The sequence below is a fragment of the Harmonia axyridis genome, chromosome 1 (genome assembly GCF_914767665.1).
Source record: "Harmonia axyridis chromosome 1, icHarAxyr1.1, whole genome shotgun sequence".
NCBI lineage: Eukaryota > Metazoa > Arthropoda > Insecta > Coleoptera > Coccinellidae > Harmonia > Harmonia axyridis.
Genome location: NC_059501.1, coordinates 5,242,104 through 5,261,780, shown reverse-complemented (window position 1 = coordinate 5,261,780; position 19,677 = coordinate 5,242,104). Strand labels below are relative to the sequence as shown.

Here is a 19,677-nt window from a genome sequence, read left to right as displayed (position 1 = left end):
ATCTAAACCTATGGAACACCTATGGAACAATAAAGAGAAATACATACAAGGATACAAGGAACACATATGGCTCACGTAAGAAATAACCATAGTTATGAATCCGCATTGAAACACTAGGTTTTGAAAATTAGGTATGCTTAGAATTAGGTATGCTGTATCCGCGAGTTCATTAAAGGTGTTGAAGTACTTACCTAAAAAAAAATTATTTTCGACCGAATAAAATGAAATTCGATCAGAGACGTATGGTTCATGACAACATCGTTGTAGAAACTTTCTGTAACACTGAGCTAAAAAACCTATTCAATAGGAAGGGAAAATATTTATCATTGAATGTGATGACCCAAATTTCATAGTGTTTATCTTGGAAACAAAATTATAATCATTAAATCGTTGAAAAATTACTTTCGTCTTCAAATTCAGTTAATTTCTTTTAGAAAAAAAAATTCATGCTTTCAAATTCACTTGTGTATAAGAGATTGAATTTCCTCTTCATCTATCCCAAATATTCTTTATTTTCGTTAGCGAAAATCATTTTATTAAGTAAATAATATACGGAATTAATTGATAAAAAAGCAACTCAATTTTCATAGACTTTTTATTCAAGCATTCAATTTACACTTGGACTAACAATATATCGTCATTTGGAAAGTAATTTTGACACATAGGAATACTTTTATCTTAACATATTATGTTCGCCATTATAAAATATATGCAGCAATTGCTTGAACCCCATAATTGTCATGTACTGATTATCCCAAAACAATGCTCTTCACTTCTAGCAGCAAGCAACGTCCGTCTTTTTGCAGCAAGCGTCGTCCATTTCCTTGTAGCAAGCGTCATCGGACTTGCAGCATATGCAATTAGTGCATTTGCAAATGCAGCAAGCTTCATCAGTCTTCTTGCAGCCAGCATCGTCCGATTCCTTGCTGCAGGCGTCATCGGTCTTGCAGCATATGCAATTAGTGCATTTGCAAATGCAGCAAGCTTCATCAGTCTTCTTGCAGCCAGCATTGTCCGATTCCTTGCTGCAGGCGTCATCGGTCTTGCAGCATATGCAATTAGTGCATTCGCAAATGCAGCAAGCATCATCAGTCTTCTTGCAACGAGCGTCCTCCGGTTTCTTGCAGCAAGCGCCATCGGACTTGCAGCATATGCAACTAGTGCATTTGCAAATGCAGCGAGCATCATCAGTCTTCTTGCAGCAAGCGTTCTCTGGTTTCTCACAGGAAGCATCATCGGACTTGCAGCATATGCAATTAGTGCATTTACAAATGCAGCAAGCATCATCAGTCTTCTCGCAGCAAGCGTCCCCCGGTTTCTTGGAGCAAGCGTCATCGGACTTGCAGCATATGCAATTAGTGCATTTGCAAATGCAGCAAGCTTCATCAGTCTTCTTGCAGCCAGCATCGTCCGATTCCTTGCTGCAGGCGTCATCGGTCTTGCAGCATATGCAATTAGTGCATTTGCAAATGCAGCAAGCTTCATCAGTCTTCTTGCAGCCAGCATCGTCCGATTCCTTGCTGCAGGCGTCATCGGTCTTGCAGCATATGCAATTAGTGCATTCGCAAATGCAGCAAGCATCATCAGTCTTCTTGCAACGAGCGTCCTCCGGTTTCTTGCAGCAAGCGCCATCGGACTTGCAGCATATGCAACTAGTGCATTTGCAAATGCAGCGAGCATCATCAGTCTTCTTGCAGCAAGCGTTCTCTGGTTTCTCACAGGAAGCATCATCGGACTTGCAGCATATGCAATTAGTGCATTTACAAATGCAGCAAGCATAATCAAGCTTCTTGCAGCAAGCGTCGTCCGGTTCCTTGCAGCCGGCGTCATCGGACTTGCAGCATATGCAATTAGTGCATTCGCAAATGCAGCGAGCATCATCAGTCTTCTCGCAGCAAGCGTCCCCCGGTTTCTTGGAGCAAGCGTCATCGGACTTGCAGCATATGCAATTAGTGCATTTGCAAATGCAGCAAGCTTCATCAGTCTTCTTGCAGCCAGCATCGTCCGATTCCTTGCTGCAGGCGTCATCGGTCTTGCTGCATATGCAATTAGTGCATTTGCAAATGCAGCAAGCTTCATCAGTCTTCTTGCAGCCAGCATCGTCCGATTCCTTGCTGCAGGCGTCATCGGTCTTGCAGCATATGCAATTAGTGCATTCGCAAATGCAGCAAGCATCATCAGTCTTCTTGCAACGAGCGTCCTCCGGTTTCTTGCAGCAAGCGCCATCGGACTTGCAGCATATGCAACTAGTGCATTTGCAAATGCAGCGAGCATCATCAGTCTTCTTGCAGCAAGCGTTCTCTGGTTTCTCACAGGAAGCATCATCGGACTTGCAGCATATGCAATTAGTGCATTTACAAATGCAGCAAGCATAATCAAGCTTCTTGCAGCAAGCGTCGTCCGGTTCCTTGCAGCCGGCGTCATCGGACTTGCAGCATATGCAATTAGTGCATTCGCAAATGCAGCAAGCATCATCAGTCTTCTTGCAGCAAGCGTCCTCCGGTTTCTTGCAGCAAGCGTCATCGGACTTGCAGCATATGCAATTAGTGCATTTGCAAATGCAGCGAGCATCATCAGTCTTCTCGCAGCAAGCGTCCCCCGGTTTCTTGGAGCAAGCGTCATCGGACTTGCAGCATATGCAATTAGTGCATTTACAAATGCAGCAAGCATAATCAAGCTTCTTGCAGCAAGCGTCGTCCGGTTCCTTGCAGCCGGCATCATCGGACTTGCAGCATATGCAATTAGTGCATTCGCAAATGCAGCAAGCATCATCAGTCTTCTTGCAGCAAGCGTCCTCCGGTTTCTTGCAGCAAGCGTCATCGGACTTGCAGCATATGCAATTAGTGCATTTGCAAATGCAGCGAGCATCATCAGTCTTCTCGCAGCAAGCGTCCCCCGGTTTCTTGGAGCAAGCGTCATCGGACTTGCAGCATATGCAATTAGTGCATTTACAAATGCAGCAAGCATAATCAAGCTTCTTGCAGCAAGCGTCGTCCGGTTCCTTGCAGCCGGCATCATCGGACTTGCAGCATATGCAATTAGTGCATTCGCAAATGCAGCAAGCATCATCAGTCTTCTTGCAGCAAGCGTCCTCCGGTTTCTTGCAGCAAGCGTCATCGGACTTGCAGCATATGCAATTAGTGCATTTGCAAATGCAGCGAGCATCATCAGTCTTCTCGCAGCAAGCGTCCCCCGGTTTCTTGGAGCAAGCGTCATCGGACTTGCAGCATATGCAATTAGTGCTGCAACAGTTCTTCTCGGTTGAGCAACATATGCAGTTGTCACATTTGCAACTTTGGCCGCATTTGCCGGAATCTGAGCATTTGCAGCTGACTTGCTCCTTCCTGCAGCAGGCTCCTTCGGCTGTAAAAAAAATTGATTTTGTGATTTTTTTGTGGAAGTGAAGTCTGAGTACTTTTTGAAAAACATATGAGGATTTGAATAAAGATCATTAATTAAAAATAGTTAAGAGTTCACAATAAGAATGATACAATCAGGGCCGGCGTTAGGAGTGAAACAGTGAAGCGCCTCTATTCGAGGGGCGGCAATTCGGCACAATTAAGCCCGAAAAAAGATATATATTAGAACTCTTGTTTTTTTCAAAAATTTCACACTTTACATCAATTTTTTTTCCGTTGACCAAATTTTATTATAGTTTTGAATTATTTTCATTTTCAGCGAGAAGTCCGGGTCTAACACCGTCAGAATAGATGAAGCAGCGAGAAGATGGCGGAAATTAACAAACGAAAACTTTTTCAGGAAATATAGAAGGAATTCGGAAAGTTGTTTAATAATCTGGTCATACTTAAATTGTGGAAATCAAAAATTGCAAGAAAATTTATATTAGAAATTTACTATTCTATTTTTCATATGATAACTTGAAATCATACTAATTCTCTTATTCTCTTATTTTCAATTCAAATTGATTCATAGAAAAGCAGGAATAAATGATAACATTAAGGGTTTGAACTGTTATTTGTTTGAAATTCAACTGTTCAAAATTTGATTTATACGAAACATTTATGAGTAATTACATAGCTTTATTCGGTTGCCGAATATATATAACAAAAAGACAAACATTATCCACTAAGTAAGTAAGTAATAATTGGAAAGAGTCAACCAAAAAATTTAAAACTAATTTTTCTTCACCCAACACCAAGATTAAAAAAACCGAAAAAGAGAAATAAAAGAGGGTGTTTTGTAAAAACCAATCAAATTTCCATACATTCATAAAATCAATATAAATAAAAACTGGATAATTAAACAAAATATGAATGAAGCTTACCTTGACTCATGATAACTGTATAATGTTTTGGTTACTTCGAAAGCTTTTAAAACACTGACCGGTTTTTCACTGTTTACTGTACGCTGACTGGAATATTGCACGCCTATTTTATATTAGGAGTATAATCTAGAGCCGTGTGCACATTTCTTGATTCTACGCAAACGATACAGAGTGTGCTGTGTGCAACAAGCTCTCCAGAACCATCTAGTGTTATCTGTTTGAAATTTTCATTGTTTACTCAATCACTTATCGCTTTTATCATTTGCATGACTGTTAATTCAATTCGGTACCAGTTGAATTGCGTATTGAATTTTGTTAATTATTAGGATAAATTGTGTGACTTATTAATTAGATATATATTTTTTATACTTTATCGGAAAAATTTCTTCAAATGAAAAATTCTCACTAAGTGAAGATAGTTACACTAGTAAGTCAACATGTGTTGTTCGATATTATACCAAGAAATTGTTGAAACTTCCTTTTCGTTGTTTGAAGAATGCATTCATAAAGCACTGATGCAAATAGTATACAAAGGTTTGTCATTTTCTCGATCTCACACAATATTACGACCTGTTTAAAAAAATACTGCAAAGTTCTTAAGATGCTTTTTATTTTCTTTTTTATTGCAAATATCTGAATACTTAAGAAAAAAATCTTATAATAATATAAAATGACAATATACAGAGGGTGTTAATGAATAAATGGAACAAACTTCAGAAGGTGATTCTATAAGTGACAAAATAAAGTTTGCTTTAAGACTTTTGTTCGCAAATGCTTCGTAATCCGAGATACTGGGTGTTTTAGTTTTTTTTTAAAAATGACTATTTGTATTTAATTGCCTCATTATTTGCCTTCAAATTTGAAGGATTGAATTCGTGGGCAAGGACAATCAACGCGATACATCCTTCAATTTTTGAACCAAATTTTTTTAAATATTCGCTCATAGTTTTCGAGAAAAGCGTTGGAAAGGAATCCAAGCTTCGAGTAGGATCAATATCTGGATGGGGGACCGCTCTGGGATGCTTCGTGGAAATTTTCCAGAGCAAATTAATTCATTTACTCGATAATAAATCCATTATTTTCAAGCATTCGAGAGATATTATCATGAATCTATGGAAACTGTAGTCTTGGACAATTTCACGCACATATAACTTTTTTATAGGTCTCATTCAGATTGGAGAGAAGCTTGGCACAGGGAAAAATATGTACGATGTAGGGAGACACTAATGAAACACCTATTTTGGGCATGTGAAAATGATATTTATCGAATCAACAGAAGAAGACCAGCCAAAAGATCCGACAATATTTTCGATGAGGACGGTAAGCAATCATAAAAGTATTCAATTGGATTCGATTCTAACTTAATTTTTTATAAAAAATAATAAAACAAAAAAATTACCACTGATATCTTATAGATTAGTGGAAATTCCTATTTTGTTCTATAAGATCACATTGCTTATAGTTTCTTAGGAATTATTGTTTATTGGAACCCTAATTTTAATCCTTCAAAATCAATTGATCGCTGGCGAATCGATATGGATGATAAAGCCATTCATTTTTGTGCGGAATTTATAGCACCCAACTCTGTCATAGTATCCAAGAAGAGATCAGAATTTTCATCTACACAATGAAAAAATTTTGAAATAAGCTGAACGCTACCTAATGGCGAATGCGCCACGTCAAAAAGTTTTGATAGTGCAGTGATTTACTTTACAAGTTCCTAAACTTTCATGACCATCGCATGAATTGTTCAAGAATGACAAAATATCTACATTATTTTTAATTGTAGATAATAAATTGTGGAGGAAAAACAAGAAGAAACACTCCAATGAAAAAATTATCCTTTCTTAGACTGCTCAAGTTTTTTCAGAAATGGATAGGTCAAGATAAGATATCTTTAAAAAAGGGTTTTCCAATAAGGTTTCATTTTGTTGTAAAAAAACTCATTATCGGAAAACCCTGTGATGAGCGATCTCCTTATCAAGTTAATTTTTTGTTTCAGTGAAATATCCTTGGATTCCAGAAAAAAAGGCAAAAATCTTTTTACGTTTCCGACGAGGCAAGATCAGAAGAACAGGCTCCATAACTTCAGAATGTTGCAAATCTTCAGAGTGTTCTTGGGAAGAATATGCGGAATATTGTCCCACTAATAAACGTTATACATCTTATGTTTAACTGAACATTCACTGATTACTTTGTCCACTATGGGAAGTATTCGAATTACAACCAAAATGTTGAGACTATTTGTGTTTTACTCAATGAAAATTGTTCATTTTTAATGAAGAATTTTATTATGAATAAATTATTTTTTTTATGTGTTTCGCTTCCATATTTTATATCGATACTCTCATAAATTACTGACTGAGATGTTGAACTAAATAGTAAACTTAGCATTGAAACAATTTTTTTGTGTAATATGACATCAACATGGTTAATAATTGTAAATATTTCAGCCTGATAAAAGATATAAAATTATCTTTCGACATTGAGAGAAATATTTCATTAAAAATATCAAGAAAGCAAAATAAAAGATTATTGTCCTTCACCAACAAATCTATATTACCTTTCTGTTTTTCAGCCTTATATTTTTGGAAACAGGTTGATCTAGCATATTTTAAAATATATTAATTGGAAATTCACAGAAATCATTTCTGGGATAAGGAATAGTAAATATTCAATATAATCAAGTATAAAATTTTATTTAGATTTCAATTTTGTTTGTACAATAGGATATAGTTTGTAAAAAGTAAATATAATATCTAAACCAACAATACATGTAACCTATGGAATAATAAACAGAAATACATACAAGGATACAAGGAACACATATGGATCACTTAAGAAATAACCATAGTTATGAATCCGCATTGAAACACTAGGTTTTGAGAATTAGGTATGCTGTATCCGCAAGTTCATTAAAGGTCTTGAAGTAGGTAGCTAACAAAAAAATTTTTTTGACCGAATAAAATGCAATTCGAGCAGAGACGTATGGTTCATGACAACATTGTTGTAGAAACTTTCTGTAACACTGAACTAAAAAACCTATTCAATAGAAAGGGAAAATATTTATTATTGAATAATTGAAGAACAAGAAGAAAAAATTCTCTTCAAGCACAATGTGAGATAAGTACGTCCAAAACCAATCAAGGGTGAATAAAACAATTTCCAATTGGATAAAATACGTTTTTCCATTACGAGACACTCACTATAAACGTTGATCGAGAGGTATAAGGCTGTTGACGGGAATCGGTTCAAAAAATCCTGATGTTGGTACCTTTTTTGACTTTAGCCGTTGAATTCTGTGTACTTTTGAATGTTTATGAATGCACGCAGGTAGACAACGAACTGGAACTTATTTTTAAGCAGAGGTGAGCATTTTTTTCTTCTAAATCTGAAAAAGTTGACAATTTTTATTTCACGTTTCATTGTTTTCGTAAAATTCGTTTTTGACGCTTTTCGTCTAACTTTCTTCCTACGTAAAAGCCCATGAGCTGTTTTTCATCGAAGAAACTTTTATATTTTAATTTTAAAATTACTAGATTGTTCCGAAATTGATATTTATAATCCTCTTATGTTTCTTTGAATTTAATTTGCTGAATAAAATTTAGTTTTAGATAATATATTGAAGTTTTTCCTAACATGAAAAACAAATCTGAGAAATCACTGATTTAGTGTCGATAGCTTTTTGGCGCTTGTTTTCATCTGCCCCTAGATACATTGAAATTTGGCATTAACGTTCGTGTAAACCTAGTGATATTTTTAAGTTAAATCGGTAAAAAATCTCGAAAAAGAAACATCTTACGGAAAATGTTTCGAATAAAATGTTACCTAATGGTTTTGGGGGGGAAGTCCACTTATGCCAGAATCTCCACCATTTAATTCCTCCTTGGGTGTACGAGGGTCAACTTTGGAATATCATATAAGAACCCCTGTTTTTTTATTGGAGATTCGTATTCCTCAGCAAAAAAATACAAAAGATTTGTACGAACAATTTTGCAGGATTCGTCACAGATGGCTCTGTAATCGATTTTGAATTTTCCGTCTTGTCGCACTTATTCTCTAACACCCTGTATATAGGTTCAAACTAAATTTCAATTAAGTCTGATTTATTTTACGGATATATTTCCTTGATAATTTTCTATGGTTCGGGAGATACAATCAACATGAAATTGAGCATAAAGAATGGTATTATACTTTTATATATGCTAAATTTCAACTCGGTCAGATTTGCAAACACTGAAGCACTAGATTTTGCTAGATACTGTGCATGAATTTTCTGATTATTGTTCTGATGGATCAATCAGCTCAAAATTCTTCATGAAGCTTAATATTATTGGTTTCCATGACCGGTCAAGATCTCAACTTGATCAAAACTATGAATTTTCATTGAAATATTCAATTTTTTTTTTCGATATTCTTCATGAATTTTTTGAAGATGCTATCAGCATTTAGTATAACTAGGTAATTCAAATTTTGAATTTTGTCCTGTATACACATTATTGCAAACTAAACTTTTAATTACAAATTGTTCGAAGTATGGTGAAAAAAAAAAGGATTTAGTTGATATTTAGTAAATGTGCCATAGCCTTCTTATACCTATAGTTCTCAGCTCATAGCTATCTATTCATTTGTCACTTGAAAATGCACTCAAAGCTACGAAACAAGATAAAATGTTGAAAAAGAATTGATTCTAGATGAACATTGGTAATTTGAAAAAATTTGATCACGAAATTATTCCACAGGGTGTTTCGAAATTAGGGTTCAACAAGTTAAAATTAATAATTTCATCTACAGTTCACTGAAAGAATTTTGAAAATTGGGCTGGAAATAAAAAAACTATGAGACTTCAAACTTTATCAAATATCAACTTGTTGCGTTTTTTTGCACCTGAGTGTATATAAATAAAGAGCGAATTTCCCATAATATTCTAATAAGATACATGGAAGACAATTATATGGCTCACGTAAGAAATAACAATAATAATGAATACGCATTGGCAAACTAGGTTTTTCAAATTAGGTACCTATGCTGTATCCGAAAGTTCATAAAAAGTATTGAAGTAAGTACCTAATAAGAATTTTTTGGTCAGAATAGAAAGTATTGAAATGCTGAGTGGAGATGTATGGTTTATGAAGATGACAACATCGTTGTAGAAACTTTCTTTAACACTCAGAGGATTCAGAGGATTAGATTGTGCTTACTACAGAATATTATGTTCATAAAAAAACATAACATATACATAAAAAATATAATATCTATCCAATATGATAGGAAAATATTTATTTCTGAAAATGATGGGCTGAAAATCCAAAGTATTTATCTTAGAAATTATATTAAGTAAGTAATAAATCCTTGAAAAAAAAACTTTTGTCTTCAAATTCAATTTATTTCTATTGAATACATGCTTTCAATTTCATTTCTATATAAGAGATTGAATTTTTCCTTCAACTATCCTAAAAATTCATTATTTTCATTTGAAAATATCATTCTATAAAATAAATGTTATCCGGAATTAAATGATTCAAAAAAGCAACTTAATTTTCATAGACTTTTTATTCAAGCATTCAATTTACACTTGGACTAACAATATATCCTCATTTGGAATGTATATTTTGACACATAGGAATATTTTCATCTTAACATATTATGTTCCCCATTATAAAATATATGCAGCAATTTCTTAAACCGCATAAAAGCCATATACTGATTATCCCAAAACGATGCTTCTCACTTCTTGCAGCAAGCATCCTCAGACTTCTTGCAGCAAGCGTCGTCCGGTTTTTTGCAGCAAGCATCATCGGACTCGCAACATTTGCAATTGGTGCATTTGCAATTCTTCTTATCAGAGCTGCATTGGCAGTTGTCTCCGCACTCACAACCCTTGCTGCAGCAATTCTTTTCGGTTGAGCAGCATTTGCAGTTGTCGCATTTGCAACTTTGGCCGCATTTGCCGGAATCTGAGCATTTGCAATCGTCGCATTTGCAGCTGACTTGCTCCTTCCTGCAGCAGGCTCCTTCGGCTGTAAAAAAAAATTGGCTTAGTTTTGTGGAAGTAAAATCTGAGTACTTTTCGAAAAAAATTTGAGGATTTGTATCAAGATTAAATTGAAAAAAGTTAAGAGTTCACAATAAGAATGATACAATCAGGGATGGCGTTAGGGGTGAAACAGTGAAGCGCCTCTATTTGAGGGGCGGCAATTCGGCCCAATTATGCCCAAAAAAAGATACATATTAGAACTCTTGTGTTTTTCAAAGATTTCACACTTTACTAAATTTTTCGTCCATTTTTTCTACGTTGAACAAATTTTATTATAATTAACCCATTACCAAAACTTTTTTAGGAAATAGAGAGGGAATTCGGAAAGTTGTTAAATAATCTGGTCATACTTAAATTGTGGAATTCGAAAATTGCAGGAAAATTTATATTAGAAATTTACTATTCTATTTTTCATATGAAAACTTTCAAATCATACTAATTCTTAGTCAACATCTAATACAGCATAGTTTTGCTTTTTCCATACATATCCTTTTCTAATGAAAATAATCCAAAATTGAAATCAAACATGGTCAACGTAGAAAAAATTGACGAAGAATGAAGTAAAGTGACACAAGTACTCAAATATCTCGGAAACTGTTGATTTTAGGTTATCATTAAATATGGCTCAATCGACAACAAATGACAATAAATTTCCTTCAAGGTTCGAGTCTAATTTGGGAACACCCTGTATACAATACCAATTTCAATATTTGTGCAAAATTCAAGAAGAATATTGAAAAATGAGGAAATCCCTCATTTGATGCCAGGAAATTGTGAGAGCTACCCTTGGAGACTACATATACTATGCACTATCCGAAGGTACAATTGACGCATAAATGAACGTGTGCTCAAGAGCTCCTGACTTCACGTCAATGCCTTTTTCTTTCTCCTTCAATACATTTAAGCAATCCTTAATACGGTACTGCAAGTGAAAAGGATATCAACAAGTGCATATTCCATTCAATAATTAGAAGATTAGTCCTGACCAAGACCAATTCAATATCCGGTTCTATGACTCAGGCCATAATTGAATCATATTCCAGACATGTACACAGGCCGCTAACCTCTCAATAGCTATTTCAGTTCATTATTTTTCCTAATGATCTTTTGAAATAGTTTGGACACAACTTCATCTTCTTCTTTCAGTGCCTCTCCTAGGGAAGAGAACTGTGGCAAATAAGTCCCTCTTTTGGTTGGTGTGAACCAACTCTTGGACATTCATATCCCTTCTTCTAATATTCTTCATCCAGTAGTGTTGTCTCCTTCCTGGTCGTCGTTTTCTCTCTATTTTGCCCTTTATGATCAACTGGAGAAACTCAATACGTGTCTAAAGTAGGACACGTCTTTCAATAGATGTTAATAGCTCTCTATCTGCATTATCACTGTCTAGCACCCTATCATTCGGCTTCATTTGTCCAAGAAATCTTGAACATTCTGCGGAAGACCAACATTTCGATTAGCCTCAGAGTTGACTGCTTGAGTGTCCAGGCTTTCATCTCATTTAAAAAACATATTGTATTAGGTTTACAACTTTGCTTCCTCTGTTTTGCAATAGATAGCTGTAGCGGTAAGTGGTAGTCGAAATAAATAGATCGTAAATGTCATACAATAAGCTTAGGCTCATCGAATACTGTGAAATACCTATGGTGAGGCCGCTAATAGTGAAAAAACGTGCCGAGAGTGGTTTCAACGCTTCAACAACGGTGATTTTGACGTCGAAGACCAGCATGGCTTTGGAAGAACGGTGACTATAACTTACTCTGATCAATGGCACACAGCCTGGCTGACCAGCACTTCCCATCTTATGAAGAAGTAAAAAATTGGATCGATTCGTGGATCGCTTCAAAAGATGACCTTTTTTTTTCAACGCAGGGTTCATACGCTACTCGAAAGATGGGAGAAAGTATTGCGATGGACAGCGACAACGATGGACAATACTTTGAATCATAAATGTATAACAAGTTTTTTACAATAAAGCCTCGAATTTCGAAAAAAAAAAACGGCGGAAGCAAAGTTGTACGCCTATCTTTCCTCATTCGCTCAAATGCTGATCTAGCCTATTTTTTTTTATCTAGACTAAGTAGACTTTCAGTTATCCTGCATCTCAAGTTAATTTCTAAAACTTGTATTCCGTTGAGGAATTCCTGAACACAGAATTCACATCATCATTTTGTACTTTTTCTTAGACGTGACATGTAAATTATTGATGTTTAATATACGTATTATTATTATTACTTGATTTTATTCAGTTGATTTACGAACTGGCTCTCTAGAACCATGGTGGCTCTAGGCATATCTTGTGTTTTTCAGTTAATCTGTTAACCCCTGCCCCAGAAATTTTCCAATGAATTATACATCAAGCACTCAATAATTTCGCAAGAATCGTCTTTAGATATCTTTTAATCATTTAAACCAGAAAATGTAATGATCGTAAGGATTTTCTGAAATAATATTGAATTTCAACATTTCTTATCTGATAAATCAAATCCATTTTCATCATCCAAATAAGCTTGGAAAGTTTTTGCAATATCAAGCTCTTGACAACTTGATGGATAATCTTAATTTCGAAAGATTCATTGAATTACCTTCAGGTTTAGATATTATCAAGATTGAAAGAGGCAGTTCACTTTGAGATAACTCCAATTCATAAATAAATAAAGATGTTTATTTTGGGTCTCTTCAATTCATTGATGGTATGTTAGTTATTATTCTCAAATAAACAATCTCTTCAATCATAAATAGATAGATACTTATTCTTGAAGACACAGACTGAAGGTGTTGAGGTTAATATTTATTCGATAATTCAATCCCTACAATAATCACTTTACCGTAACTCATTCACGATTGAACAATAACAATAACAGGTTAACTTATATTCAGTGAATTGATATCGATATGTAGTACGCCATAGCCTTGAGAATATTCACCACAATAATTTATGAATGTTTACATAGTAGGTAGGTACACCAGAGATTGACATAAGTACTTGCAAACATTCATAAATAATTAAGAATTATTTCGTAACCTAATCTAACCATTACCTATCTCAATAAAACATTTCATCATTAAATTTCAGAGCTACATTACAGAAATTTCACAGAAAATTTCCTCTTCCCAACAATGGAAATTCAAATGATGCAATTATCACTCTACTAAACTGGGTGTAATTGTTTTGTGTTGTTCCATGGACGGCTAAATACCTATTCGTTATTTTTAGATAGTGTTGCTTTGAAAATGACAAAGGTTGCATTCAAAACGAATATAAAGTTGGCTTACTAAGTAATAAACGTGAGTTTTTGCTCAATTCACTGGAAAACATCAATTTTCCATAAAATCATCAAGAGCTATAAATGATATTGAAATGTACCGTAAAAATGTATATCGATGTAAACTCCATCTGATGGAATTCTCTCGAATGAAAAGGAAAATTGTATGAGAAATTTCATTCAGCTTTTCTTTAGATGAACGGAAAACTGGCTTCGGATTTCCCGTTAATCCAGTTTTCTCACATCAAAAATAATCTGTTGAGTAATGAGACGCAAAATTATATTTTCAATATCAATCAGAATGAAATTGAGTTTGAATTTGTTCGATATATCATATGAATGTAACTAGTGATCAAATTATTTGGGAAAAACTTCTAGACACTGCAAGAAAATCAGAAAACAAACTCATATGAGAAAAATCTATCGAAAAACTGCAAATTTCACACTAATATTGCAATATTTCCTATTTCATCTAAAAAAAAATTTCAATTAAAATTGATTTTCAAAAAAGAGGGAATAAATAATATCATTAAGGGTTTGAACTGTTATTTGTTTGAAATTCAACTCTTCAAAATTTGATTTATACGAAACATTTTTAAGTAAGCTTCAAAATTATAAAACTATTCTTGGAAATAGTCAACCAAAAAATTTAAAACTAATTTTTCTTCACCCAACACCAAGAGTAAAAAACGGGAAAAGAGAAAGTAAAGAGGATGTTTTGAAAAATCAATCAAATTTCCATACATTCATAAAATCAATATAAATAAAAACTGGATTATTAAAGAAAATATGAATGAAGCTTACCTTGACTCATGATGACTGTATAATGTTTTGGTTACTTCGAAAGCTTTTGAAATACTGACCGGTAATTCACTGTTTACTGTACGCTGACTGGAATATTGCACGCCTATTTTATATTAGGAGTATAATCTAGCGCCGTGTGCACATTTCTTGATTCTACGCAATCGATACAGAGTGTGCTGTGTGCAACAAGCTTTCCAGAACCATCTAGTGTTATCTGTTTGAAATTTTCATTGTTGACTCAATATCTTATCGCTTTTATCTTTTTCATGACTGGAGCTATTGTTAATTCAATTCGGTACCTGTTGAATTGCGCATTGAATATTGTTATAACTATTAAGATAAATTGTGACTTATTAATTAGATATATATTATTTATACTTTATCGGAAAAATTTCTTCAAATGAAGAATTCTCACTAAGTGAAGATAGTTATGCTAGTGAATTAACATGTGTTATTCGATATTATACCAAGATATTGTTGAAACTTCTTTCGTTGTTTGAAGAATGCATTCATAAAGCACTGATGCAAATATTATACAAAGGTTTGTCATTTTCCCAATCTTACACAATATTACAACTCGTTGAAAAAATACTGCAAAGTTCTTAAGATGGTTTTTATTTTCTTTTTTATTGCAAATATCTGAATACTTAAGAAAAAAATCTTATAATAATATAAAATGACAATATACAGACGGTGTTAATGAATAAATGCAACAAACTTCAGCAGGTGATTCTAAGTGACAAAATAATGTTTGCTTTAAGACTTTTGTTCGCAAATGCTTCGTAATCCGAGATACTGGGTGTTTTAGTTTTTCTTAAAAAATGACTATATGTATTTAATTGCCTCATTATTTGCCTTCAAATTTGAAGTATCTGATTCGCGGACGAGGACAATCAACGCGGTACATCCTCCAATTTTTGCACCAAATTTTTTCAAATATTCGCTCATAGTTTTCGAAAAGAGCGTTGGAAAGGAATCCAAGCTTCGAGTGGGATAAATATCTGGATGGGTGACCGCTCTGGGATGCTTCGTGGAAATTTTCCAAAGCAAAAACTTGATTTGTTCCGTCATCGAGATCAAATCAATTCATTTACTCGATAATAAATCCATTATTTTGCAAGCATTCGAGATATCAGCATGCATTTGTGTGAACAGTAGTAATATTAGACAATTTGATGCACATAGTAATACATATAACTTTCCTTATAGGTCTCATTCATATTGGAGAGAAGCTTGGCACAGGAAAAAATAAGTACGATGTAGGGAGACACTAATGAAACACCTATTTTGGGCATGTGAAAATGATATTTATCGAATCAACAGAAGAAGACCAGCCAAAAGATCCGACAATATTTTCGATGAGGACGGTAAGCAATCATAAGTATTCAATTGGATTCGATTCTAACTTAATTCTTTGTAAAGAATAATGAAACACTGTAATTACCACTGATATTTAATAGATTAGTGGAAATTACTGTTTTATTTTATTGTTTTGTCAATTATATTTTGAATGAATTATGTAGCTATTCATAAGATCATATTGCTTATAGTTTCTTAGGAATTATTTTTTATTGGAACCCCTTATTTTAATCCTTCAAAATCAATTGATCGCTGGCGAATCGATATGGATGATAAAGCCATTCATTTTTGTGCGGAATTTATAGCACCCAACTCTTTCATAGTATCCAAGAAGAGCTCAGAATTTTTATCTACACAATGGAAAAATTTTGAAATAAGCTAAACGCTACCTAATGGCGAATGCGCCACGTCAAAAAGTTTTGATAGTGCAGTGATTTACTTTACAAGTTCCCAAACTCTCATGACCATCGCATGAATTGTTCAAGTATGACAAAATATCTACATTATTTTTATTTGTAGATAATAAATTGTGGAGGAAAAACAAGAAGAAACACTCCAATAAAAAAATTATCCTTTCTAAGACTGCTCAAGCTTTTTCAGAAATGGATAGGTCAAGATAAGATATCTTTAGAAAAGGGTTTTCCAATAAGGTTTCATTTTGTTGTAAAAAAACTTATTATTGGGAAACCCTGTGATGAGCAATCTCCTTATCAAGTTCATTTTTTGTTTCAGTGAGATATCCTTGGATTCCAGAAAAAAAGGCAAAAATCTTTTTGCGTTCCCGACGAGGCATGAACAGAAGAACAGGCTCTATAACTTCAGAATGTTGCAAATCTTCAGGGTGTACTTGGGAAGAATATGCGGAATATTGTCCCACTAATAAACGTTATACATCTTATGTTTAAGTCAACATTCACTGATTACTTTGTCCACTATGGGAAGTATTCGAATTACAACCAAAATGTTGAGACTATTTGTGTTTTACTCAATGAAAATTGTTCATTTTTAATAAGGATATTTATTATGTACATATTATTGTTTTGATCTGTTTCTCCATCATATTTTATATCGATACTCTACTCTTTCAACGTTAATTTTAACGCAAATACGTAATATTAAAGACTGGTGCTTTATGGAATGTTATAATAAATAGAGTATATCGAATACTTTCCATTTCCTTGGTGAAATCAAATATTCATATGAAATACTGGATGATCTGTTATTGCAGTAAATAGTAAACTTAGCATTGAAACAATTTTTTGTGTAATATGACATCAACATAGTCAATAATTGTAAATATTTCAGCCTGATAAAAGATATAAAATTATCGTTCGACATTGAGAGAAATATTTTATTAAAAATATCAAGAAAGCTAAATAAAAGATCATTATTGTCCTTCGCCAATAGATCTATATTACCTAGCTGTTTTTCAGCCTTATAGTTTTGGAAACAGGTTGATCTGGCATATTTTGAAAAATATCAATTGGAAATTCATAGTAATCATTTCTGGGAGAAGGAATAGTAAAAATTAAATAAAATCAAGTATAAAATTTTATTTAGATTTCAATTTTGTTTGTACAATAGGAGTTTGTAAAAAGTAAATATAATATCTAAACCAACAATACATGACACCTATGGAACAATAAACAGAAATCATCATCAAAGGTAGGAAAGGTAATTTTTCGCCAAGGCCTAATAAATTATGTATAAAATTTTCATAAAAATAAATTAAACTCAAACCTAACAGATATAAACTCTCTGGAATATTTAACAATGGTAAGGAATATTTACAAATTTTGAGAGTATATACTTTTGTCAAACTATGGAATGCATAGAGAGAATACAAGAGGAATATCAAAGTTTTTACTAAAATCAAATTTGTTGGAAACAATAAAGGAAATAGAGAATAATGTCCAACTGTAGAAAGAAGCAGAAAAATTCTTGCATCGAAATATCTGATGATGGACAATAATCTGAAAAAAAAACATAAATTCTTGAATGAAATAGATTTAAAATTAGAAAATTTCATATTGACTTCAAGAAGATCATAGACATAAACAAAAAATGGACAAGGAAAACGTCTTTAAGAGTGAGAGAATTTTATTCTTTGTTACTTACGTTAGAGGAATCACAGACATTAATATTGCTTTCTCATGAACATGGTATCCAAATGCAAATGAAGTCAATGAGCAAAGAACAATACAACGAACAAAGTCAGAGCTGGACTTCATTTTCCACAGCTTGAACAAACATGGTACCATCGCAATAAAAGATATCATAAGTGATATCATAGGTGTAATATTCGGTAAAAAAGTGTGGGAATATTCTTGTACCAAACCACCAGTCATTGATGCTTTAGTTTCTGACAGGACAAATCCTAGCTTCGATGCTGAAAAAACGTAAAAAATAATGTCTTATAATTATTGTCTTTTAGTCATTCTAAATAATAACTTGTGAACTCCATCGAAAACTCACCAATAATGAAGGCAGCTTTATCAGCAACATTATATATAGCCCAAAAATTTGGAGCCCAGTACGCATGACACAGTCCTCTTTTTAGTGGAAATAATCTTGAAAGTACCTGTAGTATTCAGAAAATTAATAAAAAAAATAAAAATATGTAACAGGACTCAATATTTTATATTGAATGTATCATGATAGTCTTCAATTTATTTGATTAATTGTATTATTTTAAAAAATATAAATGTTGAATAGCTAAGCATATCATTTAGATTTGAAACAATATGAAGGTACTTACTTGAGGAAGATGATCATAAAATGGGAAAAAAGTAATTGAAAAAATTCCTAAAACAATCGTCCCCAATTTTAATGTGTTTGTCCAACATTGCACATTTTTTAGTGCATAGAGAACTGTTCGATTTTGTAGACAGTAATTCTTCAATAAGTATATGAAATAAACAGGAGCTGCATACAAATATATATGTTTTAGATTGAGTAGGACACAAAAGAAGAAGGCAGATTTCAAATAGTTTTCCTAAAAAATAGATGTGTCACATAATTCAATTCAAAGTACTGATTGCATATACTCACAGTCCACATATAGGATATTGATATCAATAATATTCCATACATGAAACCATTGTATTGGAAATGTATATGATCAACAAATATAAGACCACAGTTAACTAAAAGCAATATAGGTAAGACAACATTTGTTTTCCAACCTTTCGAAACCACTTTGCAGCATCTACAATAACAATTCTTTTGAAATTCTTGAACGATTATGTAGTACAAGAACAAAAATCATTCCTAACTAATTACCTATGAACTCCATAGATATATACAACATCCATAAATATAACAGAAAGTCTTTGGAAAAGAATAGTTTGCTTTGAATCATAGTTTAAATTTTCAACCACTAGCATATTCTTGTCGAATAACTGAGCTGGAAATGACAATAAGTATTCGAACCAAGCAAAAAGTGGAGGGTAATCTAGAGTCCATTCTGATGTGTTTTCGAAGTACCATTTCTTAATTGGCAAGCTATGTGTTATAGCAAGCCAGTTTCTATGAACTTCAAAGTCGGTCGAATAACTAAAAGCAAACATAAATTGAATTATAAAACTGAAAATTGTTTGTTAATTCAATATTTATTCAAGTATTTCAAAAATCAATTTTATTTATAGTAGGTACATACTATGCAGGAATTAAGAGAAGTTTTAAAGACGTAGTTAGAAGGCTGATCGGTATAATCATTCTATAATATAATCCAATATTATTTCCACCCAGTAAAATACAACAGTAATTCTCAAAATATCAATGTTTTGATCAACATCTTTGAGGTTATGTAACAACATCTTTGAGGTTATGTATCTCCGATTTATTTATAACCTAACTTTTTAATGTCAAAACAAAGTTAAGCAAGTATAAACAAAGAAAGCAAAACTATTTTTCTATCTAATTTA

General features: G+C 33.2%; 3 protein-coding genes and 2 long non-coding RNA genes across 5 annotated transcripts; 2 read left to right on the top strand and 3 right to left on the bottom strand.

The window, feature by feature from the left end:
* Positions 1-775: 775 nt before the first annotated feature.
* LOC123670776 (balbiani ring protein 3-like) lies at positions 776-4,436 on the bottom strand. The gene is made up of 2 exons (XM_045604326.1): positions 4,286-4,436; positions 776-3,363 (listed from the first exon to the last, which is right to left on the bottom strand). The coding sequence occupies exons 1-2, from the start codon at positions 4,293-4,295 to the stop codon at positions 776-778; spliced, it is 2,598 nt and encodes an 865-aa protein (XP_045460282.1). The 5' UTR covers positions 4,296-4,436.
* Positions 4,437-4,616: 180 nt separating this feature from the next.
* LOC123684851 lies at positions 4,617-6,810 on the top strand. The gene is made up of 3 exons (XR_006748202.1): positions 4,617-4,819; positions 5,448-5,605; positions 6,288-6,810. It is a non-coding gene; the product is annotated as an uncharacterized LOC123684851 (long non-coding RNA).
* Positions 6,811-9,819: 3,009 nt separating this feature from the next.
* Positions 9,820-14,603, bottom strand: LOC123687976 (metallothionein). Its single transcript, XM_045627078.1, has 2 exons — positions 14,393-14,603; positions 9,820-10,305 (listed from the first exon to the last, which is right to left on the bottom strand). Exons 1-2 carry the CDS (start codon positions 14,400-14,402, stop codon positions 10,013-10,015), a joined length of 303 nt encoding a protein of 100 aa, XP_045483034.1. The 5' UTR covers positions 14,403-14,603; the 3' UTR covers positions 9,820-10,012.
* A 116-nt stretch (positions 14,604-14,719) lies between these two features.
* LOC123687992 lies at positions 14,720-17,306 on the top strand. Its single transcript, XR_006749697.1, has 3 exons — positions 14,720-14,933; positions 15,602-15,759; positions 16,484-17,306. It is a non-coding gene; the product is annotated as an uncharacterized LOC123687992 (long non-coding RNA).
* On the bottom strand, positions 17,290-19,572 carry LOC123687924 (probable dolichyl pyrophosphate Glc1Man9GlcNAc2 alpha-1,3-glucosyltransferase). Its single transcript, XM_045627074.1, has 7 exons — positions 19,410-19,572; positions 19,034-19,306; positions 18,803-18,959; positions 18,510-18,746; positions 18,227-18,332; positions 17,870-18,140; positions 17,290-17,724 (listed from the first exon to the last, which is right to left on the bottom strand). Exons 1-7 carry the CDS (start codon positions 19,466-19,468, stop codon positions 17,304-17,306), a joined length of 1,524 nt encoding a protein of 507 aa, XP_045483030.1. The 5' UTR covers positions 19,469-19,572; the 3' UTR covers positions 17,290-17,303.
* Positions 19,573-19,677: the final 105 nt, after the last annotated feature.